At 42.9% G+C, this 19,949-nt stretch overlaps 1 protein-coding gene across 16 annotated transcripts in view; it reads right to left on the minus strand.

Moving 5' to 3' along the window:
• Positions 1-19,949, minus strand: part of PRRC2C (proline rich coiled-coil 2C) — a 125,597-nt gene that overhangs the window by 71,281 nt on the left and 34,367 nt on the right. For all 16 annotated transcript variants that reach the window (XM_054038397.1, XM_054038393.1, XM_054038396.1 and 13 more), the window contains 12 exons: positions 19,389-19,526; positions 15,573-15,814; positions 14,778-14,857; positions 13,063-13,193; positions 12,885-12,975; positions 12,403-12,550; positions 11,165-11,245; positions 8,883-9,483; positions 7,627-7,799; positions 6,617-6,860; positions 4,135-4,348; positions 833-3,178 (listed from right to left, as the gene is read on the minus strand). In XM_054038397.1, the coding sequence (XP_053894372.1) occupies positions 833-3,178; positions 4,135-4,348; positions 6,617-6,860; positions 7,627-7,799; positions 8,883-9,483; positions 11,165-11,245; positions 12,403-12,550; positions 12,885-12,975; positions 13,063-13,193; positions 14,778-14,857; positions 15,573-15,814; positions 19,389-19,526 (4,489 nt within the window). The remainder of the gene's footprint in view (positions 1-832; positions 3,179-4,134; positions 4,349-6,616; positions 6,861-7,626; positions 7,800-8,882; positions 9,484-11,164; positions 11,246-12,402; positions 12,551-12,884; positions 12,976-13,062; positions 13,194-14,777; positions 14,858-15,572; positions 15,815-19,388; positions 19,527-19,949) is intronic.

Genomic DNA, 19,949 nt, shown 5'->3' on the forward strand with positions numbered 1-19,949 from the left:
GCCTTTTTGTTGTCGAACACTGGAAACTCTGCAAGTATTATATAAAAGCTTTTTCAAAGTTTTATAACGGAAGGACCAACAGCTTAGAATATTCAGAAAAAGTTTTCAAGACAGGACATTGCTAAAGTAGCCAAATCTTCAATGAGAGTTCAGCAGCCCACTACATAGCATTCCCTAACCTGGTGCAGAAGATGCTGTCAAACCATCATGCAGTTGCTAACAAGGCATGAGAAACCAATCCCAGAGACGAAGGGCAGGTTTCAATCAGATCAGCATGTAAAGGTAAGCATAACAATTTCATTTCTAATACTGAGCAACATGCCCAAGTGGAGCTGAAAACCCCTCCTTAACTGGAGAGTACATACTTCATTTAGTTAATTGATTTTCTACTAGAAATTGAGATGGGGGTCCTGATGGGATAAATACAGTGAAAGGATTAACGCAATAGACTGTAGAGTTGTGATTTAAATCAACTGGATTATGTTTAATGCTAAGTTTCATGGGGATGAATGTAGTTTACACCTGTGACAGAGTTGGCATTTTTCTGCCAGGGTATTTTAATATGGTACACTGATACTGGAAAGCTCTGTTCTTTTCCCCTCCACTATCACAGGCTTGAAGTGATTAAGATGAAAGCTTCCTTTCTGTACAAAAGGCCCAAAACAAAAGCCCAGCATTGTGGAGCCATCTAACACTATCCTCCACAGACCATGGTCAGATTATGAATGGCTATGCAATCTGCAACAGGAAATTAGTGAATGTTAGAGCCTTTTGTGTTTGCACAGTAACTATATATTGTGGGTGCTACTGGAAACAAATAATAGATACTTACCCTCGTTTCCCACTTCTTAATGGAGGACCACTCCGCCTTTCACTCCTAGGCCCTGAGAAATTCCTTCCAGCCTTTGGTGGCCCACTGTTGCCACGGCGATTCTGGCGATCTATTCCAGGCCGCTGACTAGAGAAACTTCGCTTAGATATTTCTCTCTTTGGAGCTATGGCATTTTCTCCTGCTTTGGCAACTATCTGTGTGGTCACATCTGCTATTTTTTTTTCATCCCTCTCTCGCCTCTCATTGAAGTCACTACTTTCTGAGGCAGTTTCCCATTCTTCATTTGCCTGGTCTGAAGAATTTTGATTGGACAAGTCTGGTGTCTTACTCCCCGAAATATCCAAAGCAGTGCCGGATGCTTCATTAACTGCATTAACAACTGTAGCACTTGTCGATGAGCTAGTTGCTGCTTCATTTATTTTTGATGCAGCTTCCCTTTCTTTTAGACGTCTAAAGCGTGGTGGTTTATCTTGCCTTGGTGGTCGTGCAGGCCTTTGCCTTCGAGGCCTCTCTCTAGTTGGATCAAACTTCCTCTCAAATTTTGGAGGTCTCTTATCAATGGGCACAGGACCATAGTGTTCATGTCTTCTTGGTGGCTCCTCCTCTTCTGGTTTAATGATATCTGTTTGCCTTGGATTCCACTGACTGTCTCTATAGCCTGGCCTCCTTAACATAGATGGTCGTGGAGGGCGCCCACCTGGATCCCTACCACCACGTCTATACATTCCCCCTCTGCCACGTCTTGAAGGTTCTCCTTTAGGAAGGAATCCTGGTTTTGGTTTATTCTCTTCGTCCCGGATATAAGTTTTCTCTAGGGATCTATTGTCAACTCTAACATTGTTTTCAGGTTTGAAAGACAGCAGAGGCTTTGGAGGTTTCTTGCCATCAGCTCTCTCCTCTCTCTTTGGGTGTTTACCTTTGCTTAAACTGTCTTTGTCTGAAAGAAGAGTATCACTAGCACTTTCGTGAACTTCGCTGTCAGAATCAGTTTCTGAACCTCGCTGTCTTCGCCGTTTCGGGACTATTTCAAAATCAGAACTCTCACTACGAGTTTCACTTTCTTCTCTCTGTCTAAGAGGCCCCAAAGGCACATGGTCTGCCCTAGGCTTAGTGTCTCTATAATGTGGACAGTCCCTATTATGGCCTCTACCTCCCCGGCCTCGTCCTCCATAAGAACCTCTGTAGCTGCGACCCCTAGAATAATACTCTCCACGGCCTCTGCCCCTATATCCCTGATCTGGAAACCAGTCTCTATCCCGAGCCTCTTTCCAGTACGTTCTGGGTGGTAAACCAGGTTCTCTCTTTACTGGCCTGGTTTCTAGGCGAGGTTTCTCTACAATATGTTCTTTGCCAGCAGCTCTCTCTGGTTGTTTTTCTTCCTTAATTGTGTTAACAGGTTGCTGAACAGGTGGTGGCTGGACTGCAGGTGATGGCTGCTGAACTGTAGGTTGCTGAACAGGTGAAGGTGGCTGGACTGCAGATGAAGGCTGCTGGGCCGCAGGTGAAGGCGGCTGGGCTGCAGATTTAATGGCAGCCTCAAGGTGACTGCTATCTGTACTTTCTGAAATCTGAGCCGTATCTTGTGGTATCTTTTTAGCTAAAGAAGCATTGTCTGGCGTGGACTTTTCTGGCTCTGACTGGGGAGGTGACAGCTGTGCCTGCTCCTTCTTTTCTGTCTTTTCAGACTTGCCAGCTTTTTCATTAGCCAGCTTTTCTCCTTCCCTTTCCTTCCTCTGCTCACGTTCTTCCCTCTGCTCACGCTCTTCTTTCATATCTCGAAGAACAGGTTTTTTAATAGGGCCAGATCTTCTTACTGGTCTATCACTACCTTCTTCTCGTCTGCCATAGCCTGGCCTGGGACCCCATCTGGTTTCAGATTTAGGCTTGAAAGGTTTTTCAGATTTTGGCCCCTCTGATGTTCTATTACTCATGAAACCTTCTTTTTTTGGCTTAATCTCTGGTCTTTCTGCTGTCTCAGCATATCTACTACTTACTTTAGGGACATTTGGTATTGTCTCATTCTTTTGCTCTTCTGATTTTAGAGAATGACTTGAACCATGGGAAATGCTTCTCTTCAAAACAGAATGACTCTCTCCTCCGGGTACCAGCTCTTCCTGAGAGCTGTGTGCAATGTTCTCATCAGCTACTTCAAAGCTAACTGCTGGATTAGGCATGTCAGTTTGGAGAGGCTGTACGTCTTCCAAAGTCCTGCTTGGGAATTTTTGTACATCCACCTCACTTGGTTCTCTAAAAAAGTCTGTCTTTTGTTGAGAATCCAACTGGTTGTGTTCTACAGGGTAAGCAGTGGTAACAGCAATTTGTTCTTCTTCCAAATGTGCTTCAGGCCTAAGTGAAGAAGCAATTAAATAAGTTTCTAATGGAACAGTTTAATTTAACCATATTTACAGCTGGATTCACTAACATCCCTGTAACATGTTAAAGGACTTTTGCCTCATCTACAGAAGTTTTAAGAGGAGAAACAAGGTATCTGTCATGGTGTGAGGGAATCTATTATTGTTAACAGTTAAGTCAAAACTTCGAATGAGACAGCATATTAGTAAATTATCATCACAAGTACTATATCAGTTCAAAGTAAGTAAAAGTAATTACTGGGGTCACATTTAAGAAAGTGTCAACAGAAGCTCAGAGGCTGACTGAATAAGGATCAAAATGACCATCTGACCATCTTATAAGCAGTTTTATTTCCATAGTTAACTGATTTATCAGTGTGAAGTGGACTACAGCTCTTCAAGGTGGAGACCACATGCAGGGTGTCCTGCCTGATTCCTGAAACATGGGAATGTATCACAGTTCCCACTACTTGGTACCTGCAAACCCCCCCCCCCCCCCCCGCCCCCACTAATAACTAAGCCAATCTCCATCTATTGAGGATTAGGATGAGACGTTCATGGGGCCAGATTACTTCATATCCACCTACTATGGGGTTCTTGGGATACTGTCAGGGACAGGATACTAGATTAGATGGCTCAAACCTGTTGTCCAGTATAGCAATTCCAATGCACACACAATTGTTCAGTCACAGAACCTTTGAGTTAGGTATGGACTCTTCCTTGCATCTTCCTTAAAACCATACCTGTCTGCCAGATGCCATAAAGCACAGCTGGTTAAATTTAATAACCCACATGTCCCTAAGTCATCGGTACCTATCTCCTTGGTAGCAACAACTGATCATGCTCACTGACTAATTCACAGTTGCAAGTATGGCCTACATATCTAAACAAACATAGGAGTCTGGCTGACATGAATGGCACGTAGAAATACACAAATCAGGTGGGGCTCACCTCAAATCCTCAGGCTCTTCTAGCACTTTAGGAGGAGCACTAGCCTGTTGAGGTTCTGTATGGGGATAAGGATCTGAACCCCACATCATGCGGGGCTCTGACAGTGGTACAGTATGTTCTCTTGCTGATCGAGCAATATGTTCGAATGAATCTGAACCAGTTCCTGACCCTTCCATCTGGTCTCTTCTCATTAATGGTTTGGGAGACATAATTCCTGTGATCAAGAGATTCAAGTTAAACAGTTGAAATTAATGGCTCAAAATACATTGATTATTGTGACACAGGGCCAGAAAAGGTTACACAACTAGCAGACTAATTGACCCAGAGTCAACCTTTAGAGATATATTAGTAGATAATGTTCATGTTTTGTGTGTTTACATATCTAGTTAGAGGTTGACAATGTAACCAAACAGTTCCTGTCTATTACTGTTTTCTGTTATTCAGAGATCAAAAGGAGATATTAACATTGAAATCAAGTGTGAATGTAATATCACAGTCTTAGTTTCTCTGAAGTATGTAACAACTACCTGTAAATGGCAGGAGATAGGCAATTGCCTTATGTTAATCCATGTAGCTAATTACTGGTGATGCTTAGGAAATAGGAGGTTACTTCAAAGACACTATTCTTCACTCAAGGAACACCTGCTGTCAAGAGGCTGACAATAGCCTGCAAAGGGTCTATAAAAACTCTTGGCCCCTGATCCTTTTCATCTTAGATCTGCTTAAGCTTCATCGGGGGAAATTTGAGTTGCAAGACTGAGGTCTCCAGTCCCATCTGGAACACCTTATATTGGATATTTGGGCATTGGTCTATAACCTGATGAACTGATTCTGGGAAGGACTCTTTCCAACTCTAAAGCTCACCATCTCTACTAGGAAACTGAGGTAAGAACTCTATTCAAGTCTGTATGTATAATAATCTTTTAACCAATACTCTTTCTTCTTTCTTAATAAATTTTAGTTTTAGTTAATAAGAATTGGCTGTAAGCGTGTATTTGGGTAAGATCTGAAATAGACATTAACTTGGCAGGTAATGTGTGCGATCCTTCGGGATTGGTAGAACTTTTTTCATATGATGAATAAGTTCTTCAGAGTAACCAGTAAGGTACTGCAGAAACTGTTTTGTTGCTAGCTTGGGGAATCTAAGTATTAGAATAACTACCAGTTTTGGGGATTGTCTGCCCTAAATGAGCTCTCTCAGCATGGCATCCCTGGAACCCCAGTCACAATTACATAAAAGATAGGATTTGAAGAATTTAAACTCTGGCTATGCTGAAAAAAAAATCAGCAGGATGATGAGCAGAGAACTCGTATACTGATGTCCCCTTCTGACAGTTCCCCATCAAGTACAGGGGCCGCAGGAGTCACTCCCACCATACAGAGCCTTCTGCTCATGTTCTTGCTGCCACTTTTGGGCCTCCTGCCCTAGACATCCTCAACAGCAGCATCTGACAGCCTCTTTACTATTCCACAACAGCAGCAGCATATAGCATGTTATTTAGGTTTGGTTTACATTCAGTTCAGGTTTGGAAAGTATAAGGGCTAGAGTTTCACTTAAAGCTTTGGTTCTGCAGAAATTGATGGGACTTGCCCAGGATAGGCTCCTAATCACCTTGGGCAAGAGGATTTTTCAAACCTTGAATATCAAGAAATTAAGAGGGAAAGAATATTCTTGTTACATTACTTAGAACAGATATTTCTATCTTTGTATTGCTTCCCCAAATTCTCACCCACCCTGGGACTGTCACCCCACTTTCCCTTCTCTTTTCACATGCCAGCTAGCTGGAGAGTCCAGACATTTCTTATCTTTAAATGCTAGCTTCAACAGGAATCAGAGGGGTAGCCGTGTTAGTCTGGATCTGTAAAAAGCAACAGAGGGTCCTGTGGCACCTTTAAGACTAACAGATGTATTGGAGCATAAGTTTTCGTGGGTGAATGCCCACTTCGTCAGACGCATGACAGGGATGCAAATGGCAATAGTGGAGATTAAAAGCATATTCTGTGCTGAGATAACTGGCTGAAAACTTTGAAATTATGGCTGCAATGTTTCATAAGTGCTAGTATTTGATTGCTAGCATGTGAAAACTATGTATCCTAGCACTGTACACTTCTGAAAAGTCTTACTTGCATTACTCACATTTTCCACAAACTTGGGTCAAAAATGAGTTGGGTGGCCAATGGTGATGAGGCTTATAGCAAAGTTTTTAACACAAACATAACCAGTCACTACCATATCACTGCAATATAATAGCAAACTATGTTTTTATTTTATAATCGTGTATGGGAATGCAGTAAGATACAAGTATAGTGCACCATTTTTCTAATGAGATTGCCTGATCTGATATTTATACAGAAAGAATTTAGTACTTATGTACTGGCTTGATGTTTCCAGTCAGTGGACAAACAGTGGGTTAGGGAAAGAATCTTCTACTGTTCAAAAATACTGCGAGAACGCTCACTGAGAATGCAGGCTGGGTTTTACCTGGATGCATAGGAGACATATCAATAGTAGGCCTTCCTGACATCATTCGTGGGTCCATGTAAGGCTGCATCATAAGCCACCGTGGATCAAAGCCCATAGAAGCTAAATGCTGAGGATGTGGCTGCATGGGCTGGTAAAGGGGTCTATGCTGGGGAGGAGGGACAGGACCACTGGAAGGTTGTGATGGAGCAGACTGTGGAAGCACCCCTTGCTGCTGCTGCCACTGTTGCTGTTTCATCTGTTCCTACAATGTACAGATATGCAACATTAAAAGAAGGCTCATTCATAATATGAAGTGACTTGCATGCCATTCAAATCATCCTTGGAAACTAGCGATAAGAGCCAGTTATCTCCAGAAAAGGGTCTATCAGACTGCAGAATTAGTTAACTTAAGGACAAGGCACAATAATCCAGAATGTGTCAAATGCATGGGGATAAACTGGAGTAAAAAGATTAAGGGGGAAAACAGGAAAAAGAACAAATAAAATTGAAACACCCTCACCCCCAAATTAGCTACAAAGTCTGCATGGTTTTCAGTGAGAAGCAGGGCAGGGCAATCTGTACTGTAACACAGAAATTTTGCAGGATATCTTTCAGGCAAGTTATTTTATAGATTTAATACTCAAAGGTATCAACATGTATGAATCCTTAAGGAAATATTGATTAACATCACATTCTACAATCCCAACATTCTGCAAATACAGATCAATGGTCTACACCCAGCATCTGGTGTAAAAAAACCCACTACATTTTAACAACGCTTTTATTTTTGGCTCAATTGGACATCTTGCCTTCATAGAAAGAGGGAAATAAACTGCCTCTGTAGAAGTATCCCTGCCAGTACTGCAGACAACAATACAAAACATTCTAGTATCTTTATGAAAGATATCACCCAGTAATGAATTTCATCTCCAGTGTGAGGATTAGGAGTCCCAAGATCAGACCTGTACTCCATTACTCAGTGGTAAATAAGCCCTTTATTTTTTGATGCTAATAGATTGGTTACTTACCTGTTGCCTCTGAAATCTTGGTGGCAGCGACTTCTGAAACTGTTTAGAGTAGCCTGAGGAAACAGCAGGTCTAGGCTGAGACCCTGAATCTGGCTCACTTTCATGAGCCACCTGTGAACTCTCTTTTTCATTCCGACTACTGTCTTGTCTGGTAAAAATTGTCTGTCCCTCTGCTATAAAAATATTCAAAGTTAGTTTGCACCTACCACATGTATTATAGGTCATAAGCTCGTCTTCACTTTCACATTAATCTGCTGCCTATCAGATAGTCAGTCTATCCTAACTTTAAAAAGATATGGCTTTCTAAAGTGAAAACACCCTGAATATTTATCAATTTATTCTTTTAGTGTTCTGCTAGGCTAATTCTATTAATGAAAAACAAAAAGGTTACAGTGGAGAAATGAAAATTAGTCACTGGAGACCACAGATCAATAGCTACTAATTCATCTCACATATGGAGTATATTCTATTGTTTACCTAAGTAAACTGTGTAGCTAACCGCATTGCTGTTTATGATGTAAAATTAATATATAAATAGGATTGCTATGCAGCCAAGTTTATGCTGACGTACAACTCAAGTTTTGAATTGCCTGACTTATTTTGATTGTGTAACCTATAGGCTGATTTACAATAATTTTGCACTTAAAAAAAATTTGCCTGTGCTTAAGTAAGAGCTGGTATGTAAATAGTCCCAATTAGGTGCTGAAGAAGACCAAAATAAATGGTGGAAACTAGTGGATGCTCTCAGCACGCACCTGAGGGTATGGGAGGATAAAGACAAAGAAGAGAATTAGGTGCTTAAGCTCACAATTTACTACACGTAATGGATGAAGTTTAAATGTGTGCTTGTAGCAGCTTTTTTTTGGAGGGGGGAGGGGGAACTGTTCTGCAAGGCTGGATTAACAGAATAGTAACATCACAAAAACATCTGTTTACTTATACTATGCTGCCTATATCTTGGCAAGACTGATGTCTTTTCCTCTTCTTTAAGAAGAAAGCTTAGATTTTGCAGAATGCAGCAAAAATTGCAATGTGTGGGATTCACAATTTTTTCATGAATAACTCATTTTCCTGATGAAGTACAGCATTCAGGTCTGGGTCCTGAATCAATTAGTGATTTGGGGTTGCAATGTGCCCATGGCAATGTGTGTTGCATATGATCAAAGATAACTGTACAAATTAAAAATCCTGAATTATATTAATCCCAGTGGTTCCTTATTTTTTAAAAAGAACAGCCTTTAACAATTCATACAAACCTTTCTCTTCCTTATTACTGCTGTTTTCACTTTCTTCTTGTTTTTCTATTACAGGTGCTAGCACTGGTTCTTGAGGCTCAGGTTTCTCAGGCTCTGGTTTCTCTTCTGTTTTCTTTTTCTCCTCCTTTTCTCTCTCTTCTCTCTCCTTCTCCTGTTCCTTTGCTTTCTCCTCCTTTTCTCTCTCTTCTCTCTCCTTCTCCTGTTCCTTTGCTTTCTCCTCCTTTTCTCTCTCTTCTCTCTCCTTCTCCTGTTCCCTCTCCTTTTCTTTTTCCCTTTCCCTCTCCCTCTCCTTCTCTCTCTCCCTTTCCCTCTCCTTCTCTCTCTCCCTTTCCCTCTCCTTCAGAGGGTCTTCCCGGGATGGTTTGGTCACGCAGCCAAATTTCTCATTTAACCGTTTTAGCTTCTCGGCACAAGCTGCTTTTCTTTGTTCTTCCATTCTTCGCTCCTCCTCCTCTCGCCGTTTACGGGCTCTCTCCACTGCTGCTGAAATTTCTGCTTGTTGTCTTCGTCTTTGCTTCCAAATTTCATCTTCATCTGGTACCAGTTTAGGGGGTAAGGGGCCCTGTCTTCCAGGTCCTGCCTGGCGATCTGGAGGTGGAGGCTGTAACATTAATATAAGTAATGTAGTACATATCAAGCAAACCTTTAGTATTCAAATCATCTGGCTATATGTAACAATATGCAGTAATCCGTATTTGACTGGCACCTTCAAAACAGAACCACCCAACCTGTGAGTTGCTAGCAGGTTTGTGGGGCGTAAGGCTGGTCCTAATTTCCTGCTGTAATTCACGTCTATTGACTGGTGCTCTTGTTTTTTCTGCTTTTAGGGCAGTGGTTTTAAAACTTTTGTACTAGTGACCCCATTCACATAGCAAGTCTCTGAATGCGACCTTCCTTATAAATTAAAAACACAATATATTTAACACCATTATAAATGCTGGAGGCAAAGCAGGATTTGGGGTGGAGGCTGATAGCTCGCGACCCTGAGAGCAGTGACTGCTACTTGTGAAATCAGGAAGAGCGGGAAGCAATGTTTCAGAATCCCTGAACCCCCACTCTCTCCTGCAGCAAGAATTGGAGACATGGAGCTGTCCCACCACTCCTAGCAGCTGGCAGAGGGTGTGGATGAAAAAGACAGGAAAATAATTTTATCACTGTCAGAAGTTCCTTCAAGAACCTCAGGAGTTATTAGATTCTGGGACCCACGATTAGAGAAAAGTTGAGAATTATTGCCTTAAAAATTTCGGCTGGTGCATTTAATTAATTTTGATACCCGCTTTCACAAATTTTTACTCAGGGCCATTTATTTTTTAACAAAAAATGTAAGCCACAATGGGGGTGTTGAAAGAACTGGATTTCAGGTAATCTAACAAGCACTGTACTGCAAAACTTGCTGGGGATCACCAGTGATTTTATTTTCAGCTGAAAATAAATGAAGGAGTACACATCTGAATGGAAAGAAAGGGAGATCAAGATTGGGCCTGGCTGGGGCACCCCTTCTCCCGCAGCAACAGCCAGATGTAAAACTGTGCAAAAGGCTGCCCCTGAAATCCCCTTTGGGAGTATGTAAGATCCACAAAGCACCACTGGGGAAAAAATTCTAGGCAGGAGTCAGAGAAACTTAAGCCAGCAGGAGTAGACACTGAAGCATCCTCAGCAGGGATTCTTAGACACTGATGCTGCCAGACTGCATTCTACAGTTTACACACTGGACATTCTTTTCTGTGCCGACTGTTTGCACTAATCCCTTCATGCCTTTTTTCCTCTCAATATCTTCACCTCAGCTGCACTCCACTCCTACTTTCAGTCTCTTCTCCTTCCCCTTGGTATTCCATTGAGCTAGTCTCCACATAAAGCTTCACCCACTGAATTAATCCCTCCTCACCCATGTGTAAAAAACTAACGATCATGAAACATACATTTGCAAGCCACCATTCTGTTCCCTCTATTTTTGTGTTACATCCCTTTCCCTGAGTTTTTGTCTTGTCTATTTAAACTAAGACCTTTGGGGCAGGGACTGTCTATTACTTTACTTTGTAGAGTGTCTAGCAACAATTTTCAGTTATTGGCAACTAGAAGTTACTCTAATAGAAATAATAAATTCTGCATCATTCTTGTTGATCATCGCACAAAATGCCTAATACTATTATAATCTTTCTTCCTTACAGGTGGAGCATACAGTCTGTTAATTCTCCCCCTCAAATTCTCTCTGATACAGTTAAGCACTTGACACTGGGAATCAAGATTCTCCAATGTAAATCAGATATTCTGTCTTCTCCTACCGGTTGAGGAATAGATTTTGGATGAAGTGCAGAACCGCCCCTCTCATGTACAGAAGACTGTGCTGGTGTCAGACCCCGCTCCTATTGAACAAAGAAAACAGTGTTGGAGTAACTAGCTTAATGGAATGTATGGTCAGTCTTGCAGATCCTCTACATAGAGGCTGGGTTTCCTGCTGCGTTTAACCATGTCAACGTGGACCATCTGAGTTCTGTGAAGAAGGTTAGATACAAATACAGAAGGGCAACAAAGTAGTTTTCACTTTTATGTTCAAGGGCAAAGTAACAGTCATATATCCAAGGAGCAGAATTTGGATTTAACACTGAAAAAAATCCCATTTGCTTTCTATAATTCAGATAAGTGATAATTCCTGAAAGATTTTAAGTGCCTTCCCCCTTTCCCCCCCATTAAAATTAAAGTAAAACTTGGATTAAGTAAGGTTTATTTGATGCACATTTCAGGCTTCCCTGTCTTCACTGTAACTGGTGAAAGGAGGGGGGAAGTTTACCTTTTCAGTGAAATTCTCAGACAAAGCTAGAACTTACTTCCCTGAAAAACAATACTAAAGAGTACATCTCCAGTTGGGACCTGGGCAGAACCTACATTATGCACTTGCAGATCTCTCTGTACTATGGGGTCAATTACAAAATAGAAGCCCTGAAGTGTTGTGTTTCTACAGAGTCTGTGTCTATGTCTCTCCAAGACAGGTTGCCTGAAAGGGCTCTATTTGGAAGCAAGCTGAGCAAAAGTTCTTTTCTCCTACTGGCCCAATCTAGCAGCATGCTGTAATAGGTTCAAGGAAAGTTAAAAAATCTTGACAAATAGAGTGCAGTGAGAAAAACTAAAATAAAGTTTTTGATATCCATCAAAGAAGCTTGAATTGGCTATTCAGGGAAAAACAAAACTTGCTCCTGAAGTACTGGAAAAAGGAAGCATGTTGCAGACTGCACTTGCTGTTTTAGTTACAGAGCTGACAATTTTTGAAGGACACAAAGCAGACCTACTCAGGTAGAGAGATGTCATGATATCACAGTGGCTGCCACTGAGCAGTTACAATAAGGATAAAACAAACACAGCAAGTAAAAGTGACTTCATAACACCCTGTGGTAACTTTGGTAAAAGCATATATTTTAATGGCAATCACTTAAGACTTTCGAAGTGAATAGGGAGGAAGAATGGGGAAGAATCCACAGAAAGGATTCTCCAGGCACAGGTAAGAGAAAATAAAACAAAAACAAACCTGGTCAAATTGAGTGCTTTTGCCATAGGGACCTCTGGGTCCTGGTGACTGTGGAGGAGCCTGGGTAGAGGATTTACTGCCAGACCGTTCTTCTGCTTCTTTCTGTCCATCAGGGCTCTCAGAGTCTTTTGAAGGCATTTGTTCATCACTGCATATAAAAAAATAAATCAAACTGAGGGTCTGTTTTGAGTACACTTTCAGTAATACTTCTTTTCTCCCACTTTCTGCATTTTTAGCCTGCAAGCTCTATAGGGCAAGGACTGTCCTTTTACTACATGTACACATAGCATCTCACACAATGGGGCCTCAATACTGATTGTTTTATGTTACATTAATGCCAGGAGACCCCAATCAATTAATCATTTGAGAAACTAAGTTGTGAGCACTGATGGTCCACTGAACTTTCCCAAAGAAGTTTTTCACCTACATTAGAGCATGACCTACATGTGTGGCAGCTCAGAAGGCTTGGAACATCAAATTACCTGCTTTCCCTTTTATCTTTCTGATTACTTCCTTGCTCATCATCATCGCTGAAGTTCAACTGCTCGGTGTAATCTACTTCACTCTGAGCACCTATCATAGGAGCAAAAATTCAGATTAATATATTAAAAGTGTTCAGCATGCAAAGAGCAAGAGTCTTCATAGGTTCAATGTTCTCACCAGCCCAGCCTTCATCAGCTTCAGCGTCCAGATTATCAAATTTATCCAGTTCCTTGAGTTCACTAGCACTAAGGATGGACGGACGCTCGACAGGTTCTGAGCACCAAGAGGGGCCTCTTCCCCGTGGGCCTCTAGAACAAAGGAAGAATGCAAACAAAACAAAACAAAAATCAGTTTATACAGCAATATCTGCTCTCCCCACGATAGCAACTAAGATCTTTAAAATCACTATATAAAAAGGTTAATTTGTAGTTGAAGCAATAGGCTATTTTAAGTATACATTACTGCTTTTCCCTTATTAGCAGAGGCACAAAGTTTATACTACTTAGCCATGTTTAGCACATTCTGTATTATTTTATGTATAATTACTGATTAAACAATCAGTTTTTATTATTTGTGAACGTCAAAAGAAAAGGGAAGGAGGAATATTTCTGAATCAAGTAGTTTTATAATGGGGAAAACTGAGTGAAAGGGCTCTGGTCTCCCTTCTTATTTGTCCATCTCACACAAAGCACCATTACAAGGTGAGTAAATACTGTTTTGATGTTTATAAATACTGAAAGGGTTCTCTAGATTGAAACTGTCATTCAATGATTTTTTAATCTCTTGGAAGGGGAGAATGAAGTTTATATTGATCAGAAATGAAGAATTCAGGGTGCTGGAGGGGGCTCCAGGCTGGGGGAAGGCTCAGGGATAATTTTAGGGTGTAGAAAGGTGCTCCAGGCTGGGATCAAGGGATTCAGAGGGCGGGAGGGGGATCATGGCTGGGGCAGGAGGTTGGGGCGTGGGGGGAGGCTCAGGGGTGCAGGCTCCGGGCAGCGTTTACCTCAAGCAGCTTGCGGAAGAAGCGGCATGTCTTCTCCGGCTCCTATGCGAAGGTGTGGCCAGGCAGCTCTGCACGCTGTCCCATCCACAGGCACTGCCCCTGCAGCTCCCATTGGCCGTGCAGGGCAGAGCCCCCTGGCTGCCCCATGCGTAGGAGCTGGAGGGGGGCCATGCTGCTGCTTCTGGGAGCCACATGGAGCAGCCCCCAACTCTGCTCTCTGGCTGGCGCGGGGCAACCCCAGACCCCACACCCCAGCAGGAGCTTGAGGACTGGATAAAAACAGCTGGCGGGTCGAATGTGGCTCGCAGGCCGTAGTTTGCCCATCCCCGTGCTAGACTGTATATGAAGCCCTGCTTTTATCACACAAAACAAAGCTGCCCTTCTGGGTCAGATTAATGGTCCATCTAGCCCAATATATGGTGTCCAACAATGGCCAGTACCAGAGATTCAGGGGGAGTATACAGAACAGGTCAGTTGGAAGGATTCATCCCATCTTTCCCCTCCCCGCTTCTGGCACTCAGAGCTTTAGGGTTGCATCCCTGACCATATTGGCTAACATATATTGTGGGAAAGGGTAAACGATACGTCTCTATTCACTTTTTCCACGCCATGCATGATTTTATAGATCTCTCTCATATCTCCCCACAGTTCTCTTTTCTTAGCTGAACAATCCTAATCTTTTTAGTTTCTCCTTGTATAGAAGCCATTCTAAACTCCTGATCATCTTCAATGCTCTTCTCTGAATCTTTTCCAGATCCACTATATCCTTTCTGAGATGGACTGACCAGAACTGGACACAGTATTCAAGGTGTGGGCGCACCATGGTTTTACATAGTGACATATATTTGGTCACTACTCATGCAATTCTAGTATTTATGAAAGTTATTACCTGCTAGCCTCAGATGAAGTAGGGAACCTGCTGGGACCCTGCATTGCAGGATATGCCATTCTAGGATATTGATTAAACATCTAGGAAAGGAAGCCAAAAATTACCAAACTGGCTTTTAGATATAGGAAAAACTGATTTAAAAATATAGCTTAATTAGAATTGTCAATGCCACTACTACAGAAGCCCTTATGAAATAAAGAGATTCTGTCTTACAATCCAAGGAGACTGTTCACCTTAAATAGTGGGTTGAGCTCACAAATTACAATTCCCTCACTTAAAGGTAGGTAGTTGCCCTGCATGACAGGTTCAAACTGAAGACAGATGGAGTCATGACAGGGCTCCATATACATTAATGCTTGTCAGTGGATATCAGCTGTGGTTGCACACCAGATTCTCTTTCCATAGGAAAGATGTGGTCTAATAGGAAGATCAGGCAGTATGAGACTAAATTACAAACCAAGTAACCTCCTGCCAGAAGGCTGGGGCTGGCTTTAATATGTCAATAGAACTTGCTCTTGGAAAAGGAGGTATGCAAGCTTTCCCCTAGGAATAGCACCTATAAACCACCTTAATGGGAAGAGAGGAGGAAGAAAAACCCAAACAGTCCCAAAACCTCTGTACAAAAAAGAACAAAAAGAGTTAACATTTTTTTTCTTGATTTGTGCACCATTTAGAAACCAAGCCAATAAGTGCCCCAGAGAAGGAAGATGTTGTTTCAGGTTAACTATCTAATGCTAGTATCCTATTGAGTCAACCACTCACACGATACTTATATAAGATACAGCAGTTACTTACATAGGGTGGCATCATTGCTTTGTACTGGGAAGAGACAGCCGGTTGTTGCTGACCATTCAGCTTGGGTTGAGGTGGCTGTGCTACCCGAATATCCCTTTTCTCTGCTGCCTTGGGGACATCATTCTGTTCTACTGGTCCTGTTACACTACCATCTTCTTGGCCAAGAGGCTTAACTTCTTGATCAGTTGGAGAATTTGGGGTGTTGAGATTCTTAACTCCACCTTCTCTCCAACTAGCAACATCTGCATGGAAGGAACCAGTAGGGGAGAAAGACAAGCACAACTTTAAATAAGCTTCTGATTTGTAACGAAGTAAAGAACACTTCTTATCCAATTGTTTTCTGTGATGTAGCAACACCAGTGCAAATGAGGAACATGCCTGGTAGTCTGTTATGCAAGCAGGTGGCAGCCACTGCAGATAAAAGGATTGTTGGCTCCCATTCCTCCTCAGCCCATCTCCAGATTGCTCTTCTCGGAGAGCTTCCAGTGATGAAATTTAAACTAGCTAGCCTGCTCTACGCTCCACAGCTTATGGGATGACTTAGGAGGGGTATCTGTGCTGGTACTGATATAAAATTATTTCCCCCCCAAGATCTCAGGGTGTAGATTTAGATTGCTGTAGCAACTTGAGGTCTAAGAGGTTCCTGAAGAGAGACAGTGTCAAGTGGAAGCCATAGAGTAATCCACTTTTGACTGGCACAGCTCAGAAGCCATGGAATGCAGAACGCTGTATGTAGAGTTTCTTCAGTTTTCTAGGCAGAATCCAAGTACACCTCTATCCCTACAGAATGCTGTCCTCGGGAGCCAAAAAAAAAATCGTACCGCGTTATATCGAACTTGTTTTGATCCACCAGAGTGCGCCGCGCCGCCCCCCACCGGAGCACTGCTTTACCACATTATATCCGAATTCGTGTTATATCAGGTCGTGTTATATTGGGGTAGAGGTGTATCTAGAAGCTCCCAGACAGATTTCACCACCTGTTATACAAAGGGGTGGACAGGAAGCACTAGCTATAAGAGCTGTCCTCAAAGAAACATGGAGATCTAGCAAAAAATCCAGGACGACTATGCAGAAGAAATTGAGACTGGAACATTAGACAGGCAAGGCAAATTTTCCTACTTTCTCCCACTCCTTGCTGGTTTACTCTTCACCCACAAACCAGCTTAGATTCTGATCAAATATACTGCTTCAGTCAGAGGTACCAGTGGCGGGTGTATAGAAGACAGGTAGGAAAAAAAATGGAGATGTGAATGCTAAGGGAAGGGGGGGAATGGTTTAAAGGAGCTATGGAAGCCAAAATCCCTTTTTCTGACTACTACCTGCCTCAGGTCTGGTTTACACTACATTTAGGTACACCTAATCTGCCTTATATTGACCTAATTATGTCAGTGTACACACTACAGCCTTGTCCCACCAATTTAAGTGCCCTACTACACCAACATAATGGCTCCACCTCCACGAGAGGCAGAGGGCTTATGCTGGTGTAGTTAGGATGATGCATTGTCTGTGTAGACACTGCACTCCTTACACCAACTGTGAGGCTATGCTTTCATGGCTATGCTGAAGCTGTGAAATTGACAATAACGTCTAACTCCCCAGCCAGGCTGCTGCCAGGTCTCTGCTCCAAGCTAGCCTGCTACCCAAGCTCCTGGCTTGGGCTGTTGCCCGGGCTTCCCATTAGGAGCCCTATTGCCCCCTGGGGTTCCCAGCTGCATCGAGGCTTCTGGCTCCCCGCTTCCAGTCCAGCTGCACTGAGGCTCCCTGCTGGGAGTACAGCTGTTGACCGGACTCTGGGCGCGGATCTCCCCGCCAGAGGTGAGAAGCCCAGGTGGGAGAGGGAGAGCTGGCCCTGGCTCTTCAGTCAGTGGAAGCTCTCTGGTGAGGATGCACACCACTGACAGGAGGAGGGTAGTGTGGACATCAGCCACTACAATAATTACTGTGGTGGCTGTAAGACCACCTAACACAGGTCAGCTTAAGACTGTAGTGTAGACAAGGCACTGTCATCTGCACAGGTGGCAGCTACAGTACAGAAAATACTTCCCATGATCATTTGATTGGGACAAGGATGATGAATTTTAGGTGGAGAAGAATAAAAAAAGTCAGTGTTTTCCTGTAAGGAACAGTATTGCTGGAATCAAAAGTGTGGTTCCCAACTCCCAGGCCCCAGCGGCTACACAGCTCACTCACACAGTACTTCTGAGATGAAAGCAACCTCCTGTGGGTGCTGTGTGGCCTTGATTTGTTCTGGCCACATCTAGCTCTCTGCAGGTGAGAGAGGTTCAGCTTGTTGAAGTCTTAGAGTGTCTCAAACTTTCAAAGTACAGACCATATCTTATCAGAGAATATCTTGTAGACCAACTCTCCTTCCCATTCACAGTTCTGCAGACCACACTTCCTCCCATTTGTGCTTATGTAACCAGCCACCCTTTGGCAACTCCATGAACTGCTCACATGGTGAATAATATTAGCAAAGTATTTTTATTTGTCATGACATTTAGCAACTAGAAATAAGAAGGTACCAGCACCATTTGAATGTGACTAGCAAGTACTCTTTGGACCATGAGTGGACAGTTGACCACAGTTTGGGAACCTGTGAAGGGAACCATATCCTAGGACTAAGAGAAATATTAATGTATCTTATTTCTATATGTAGATATTATGCTGGAACAGAAGTGAAAGTGTGAAAATTTCCCCAGAGTAATCTCTGTAAAAGGTAAACACTGATATTTAAATAGGACAAACACAAGGTTGTAGATTCAAAGAAAAGTAAAATGAGTAAACAAAAAAGCTGACAATATACTGAGGCAGACAGGTATGAAAATATAATCTGGAAGAACATGCTTACACAAATCTGCAAGTGTATGTAATGTAGAATTTAGGCCAATTCACGTTTGTCAATTTTCTGTTGAGCGTTTGAACTTCTAAATGACAACATTCCATCTATTTCATAGTGCACACCAGAAATCCCTAGTAAAACCCTATACCAAATTGTGGTGGGGCAGCTGCCCCACAGCGGGGAGAAGGGTTAAGGCAGCCTTGGAGAGGTTGCGCAGAACCCCGCCTATCCGGAAAGGGCTCACTGGAAGAGCCAATCAAGCGAAGGCTTGCTGGAGCAGCCCATATATAAAAGGCTGCTCAGTAGAGCAAAGGCAGTCTCTTCCTGGAGGGCAAAGGGGAAGGACTGTCTGCTGAGGAGCATCGGAGATACTGCAGTGCTGGGCAGGGTACCGGAAGAATAGGGGAGCTCTTGGCTGACCATGGCCAGACTAAGGCCCTGAAGCAAGGGCAGGGAAGATGCTAGGACTACAGGGGAAGTGGCCCAGGGAAAGTAGGCAGTGGGAATAGGAGGAGGGGCAGTAAGTGGTTGTCAGCTATCGGGTCCCTGGGCCAGAACCCAGAGTAGCGGCCAGGCCTGGGTCCTTGCTCCCCTTTACCCTACTTGCCAATGAGGAGAGTGGCCTAAATCCAGACTGCAGTTTGCCCCTGAAGCCCGGGGCTAGACTAGAGACTGCAGTTGGCTATTGAGGCAAGTGGAAGGACTGAGGACCACCTGCCCCCAGAAAGGAGGGAGACAGCGGGCTGGGGCACAGCCGAAGGGCCGTGTCCCGAAGAGGACACTGCAGTCCGGGAGTGACCCGGGTCCAGATGGTGGAGACGGTAGAGGAAGTGGAAGTAACAGCAAGTGACACCCCGCTAGTAAAAGGCACCCTTCCCAGCACAACCAGCAGGAGGCACCATAGTGAGTCAGTCTCACACCACTACACAAATGAAAATTTGGCATGCATCTTCACAAGACTTTTAAGGTATACCTACTTTGTGGCCGTAAACTGGGTCCAGGTCCATAGGGCTCTTCAGGTGCATCTTTCTCTTTCCCTGACTTTTCCTGATCCCCAGCTGCCTGCAGACTGGGAAACTCTTGCTGGAAATAACTGTTTACTGGGACACTTGGACCTAGACAATTACAACAAAACAGTGTTACAAGTTTCAATAATGAATATAGTTTAGAAAATAGGACCCTCTAGCTTGCCAACCATAAAGTTTTACTTTAAAAAGCTATACTATTTTTCAAATAAAACAAGACTGGGTATTTCATCCAAGTTTAAAATAATCCTTTGTGAAATTCCATATTCACTACTGAATACCAGGAGTAGTTAAATCCACTGAGCCAATTTACTTTCTTGTTGTACATAATGTTAGATGGATCAAGATAAGAGGACACAAAAAGTGCTAGAATAGCAATAATGGATCATTTGAACTACCTAAAATATTAACTGGTATTATGTCACATGGGGACAGCGTGGATAAGCAATTTCTCAACATCATGAATGCCAGCTTCTTGAATTAGCTACTTCTGGAATACGCAAACACTACTCT

The sequence above is a fragment of the Malaclemys terrapin genome, chromosome 8, assembly GCF_027887155.1.
Source record: "Malaclemys terrapin pileata isolate rMalTer1 chromosome 8, rMalTer1.hap1, whole genome shotgun sequence".
Taxonomy (NCBI): Eukaryota; Metazoa; Chordata; order Testudines; family Emydidae; genus Malaclemys; species Malaclemys terrapin.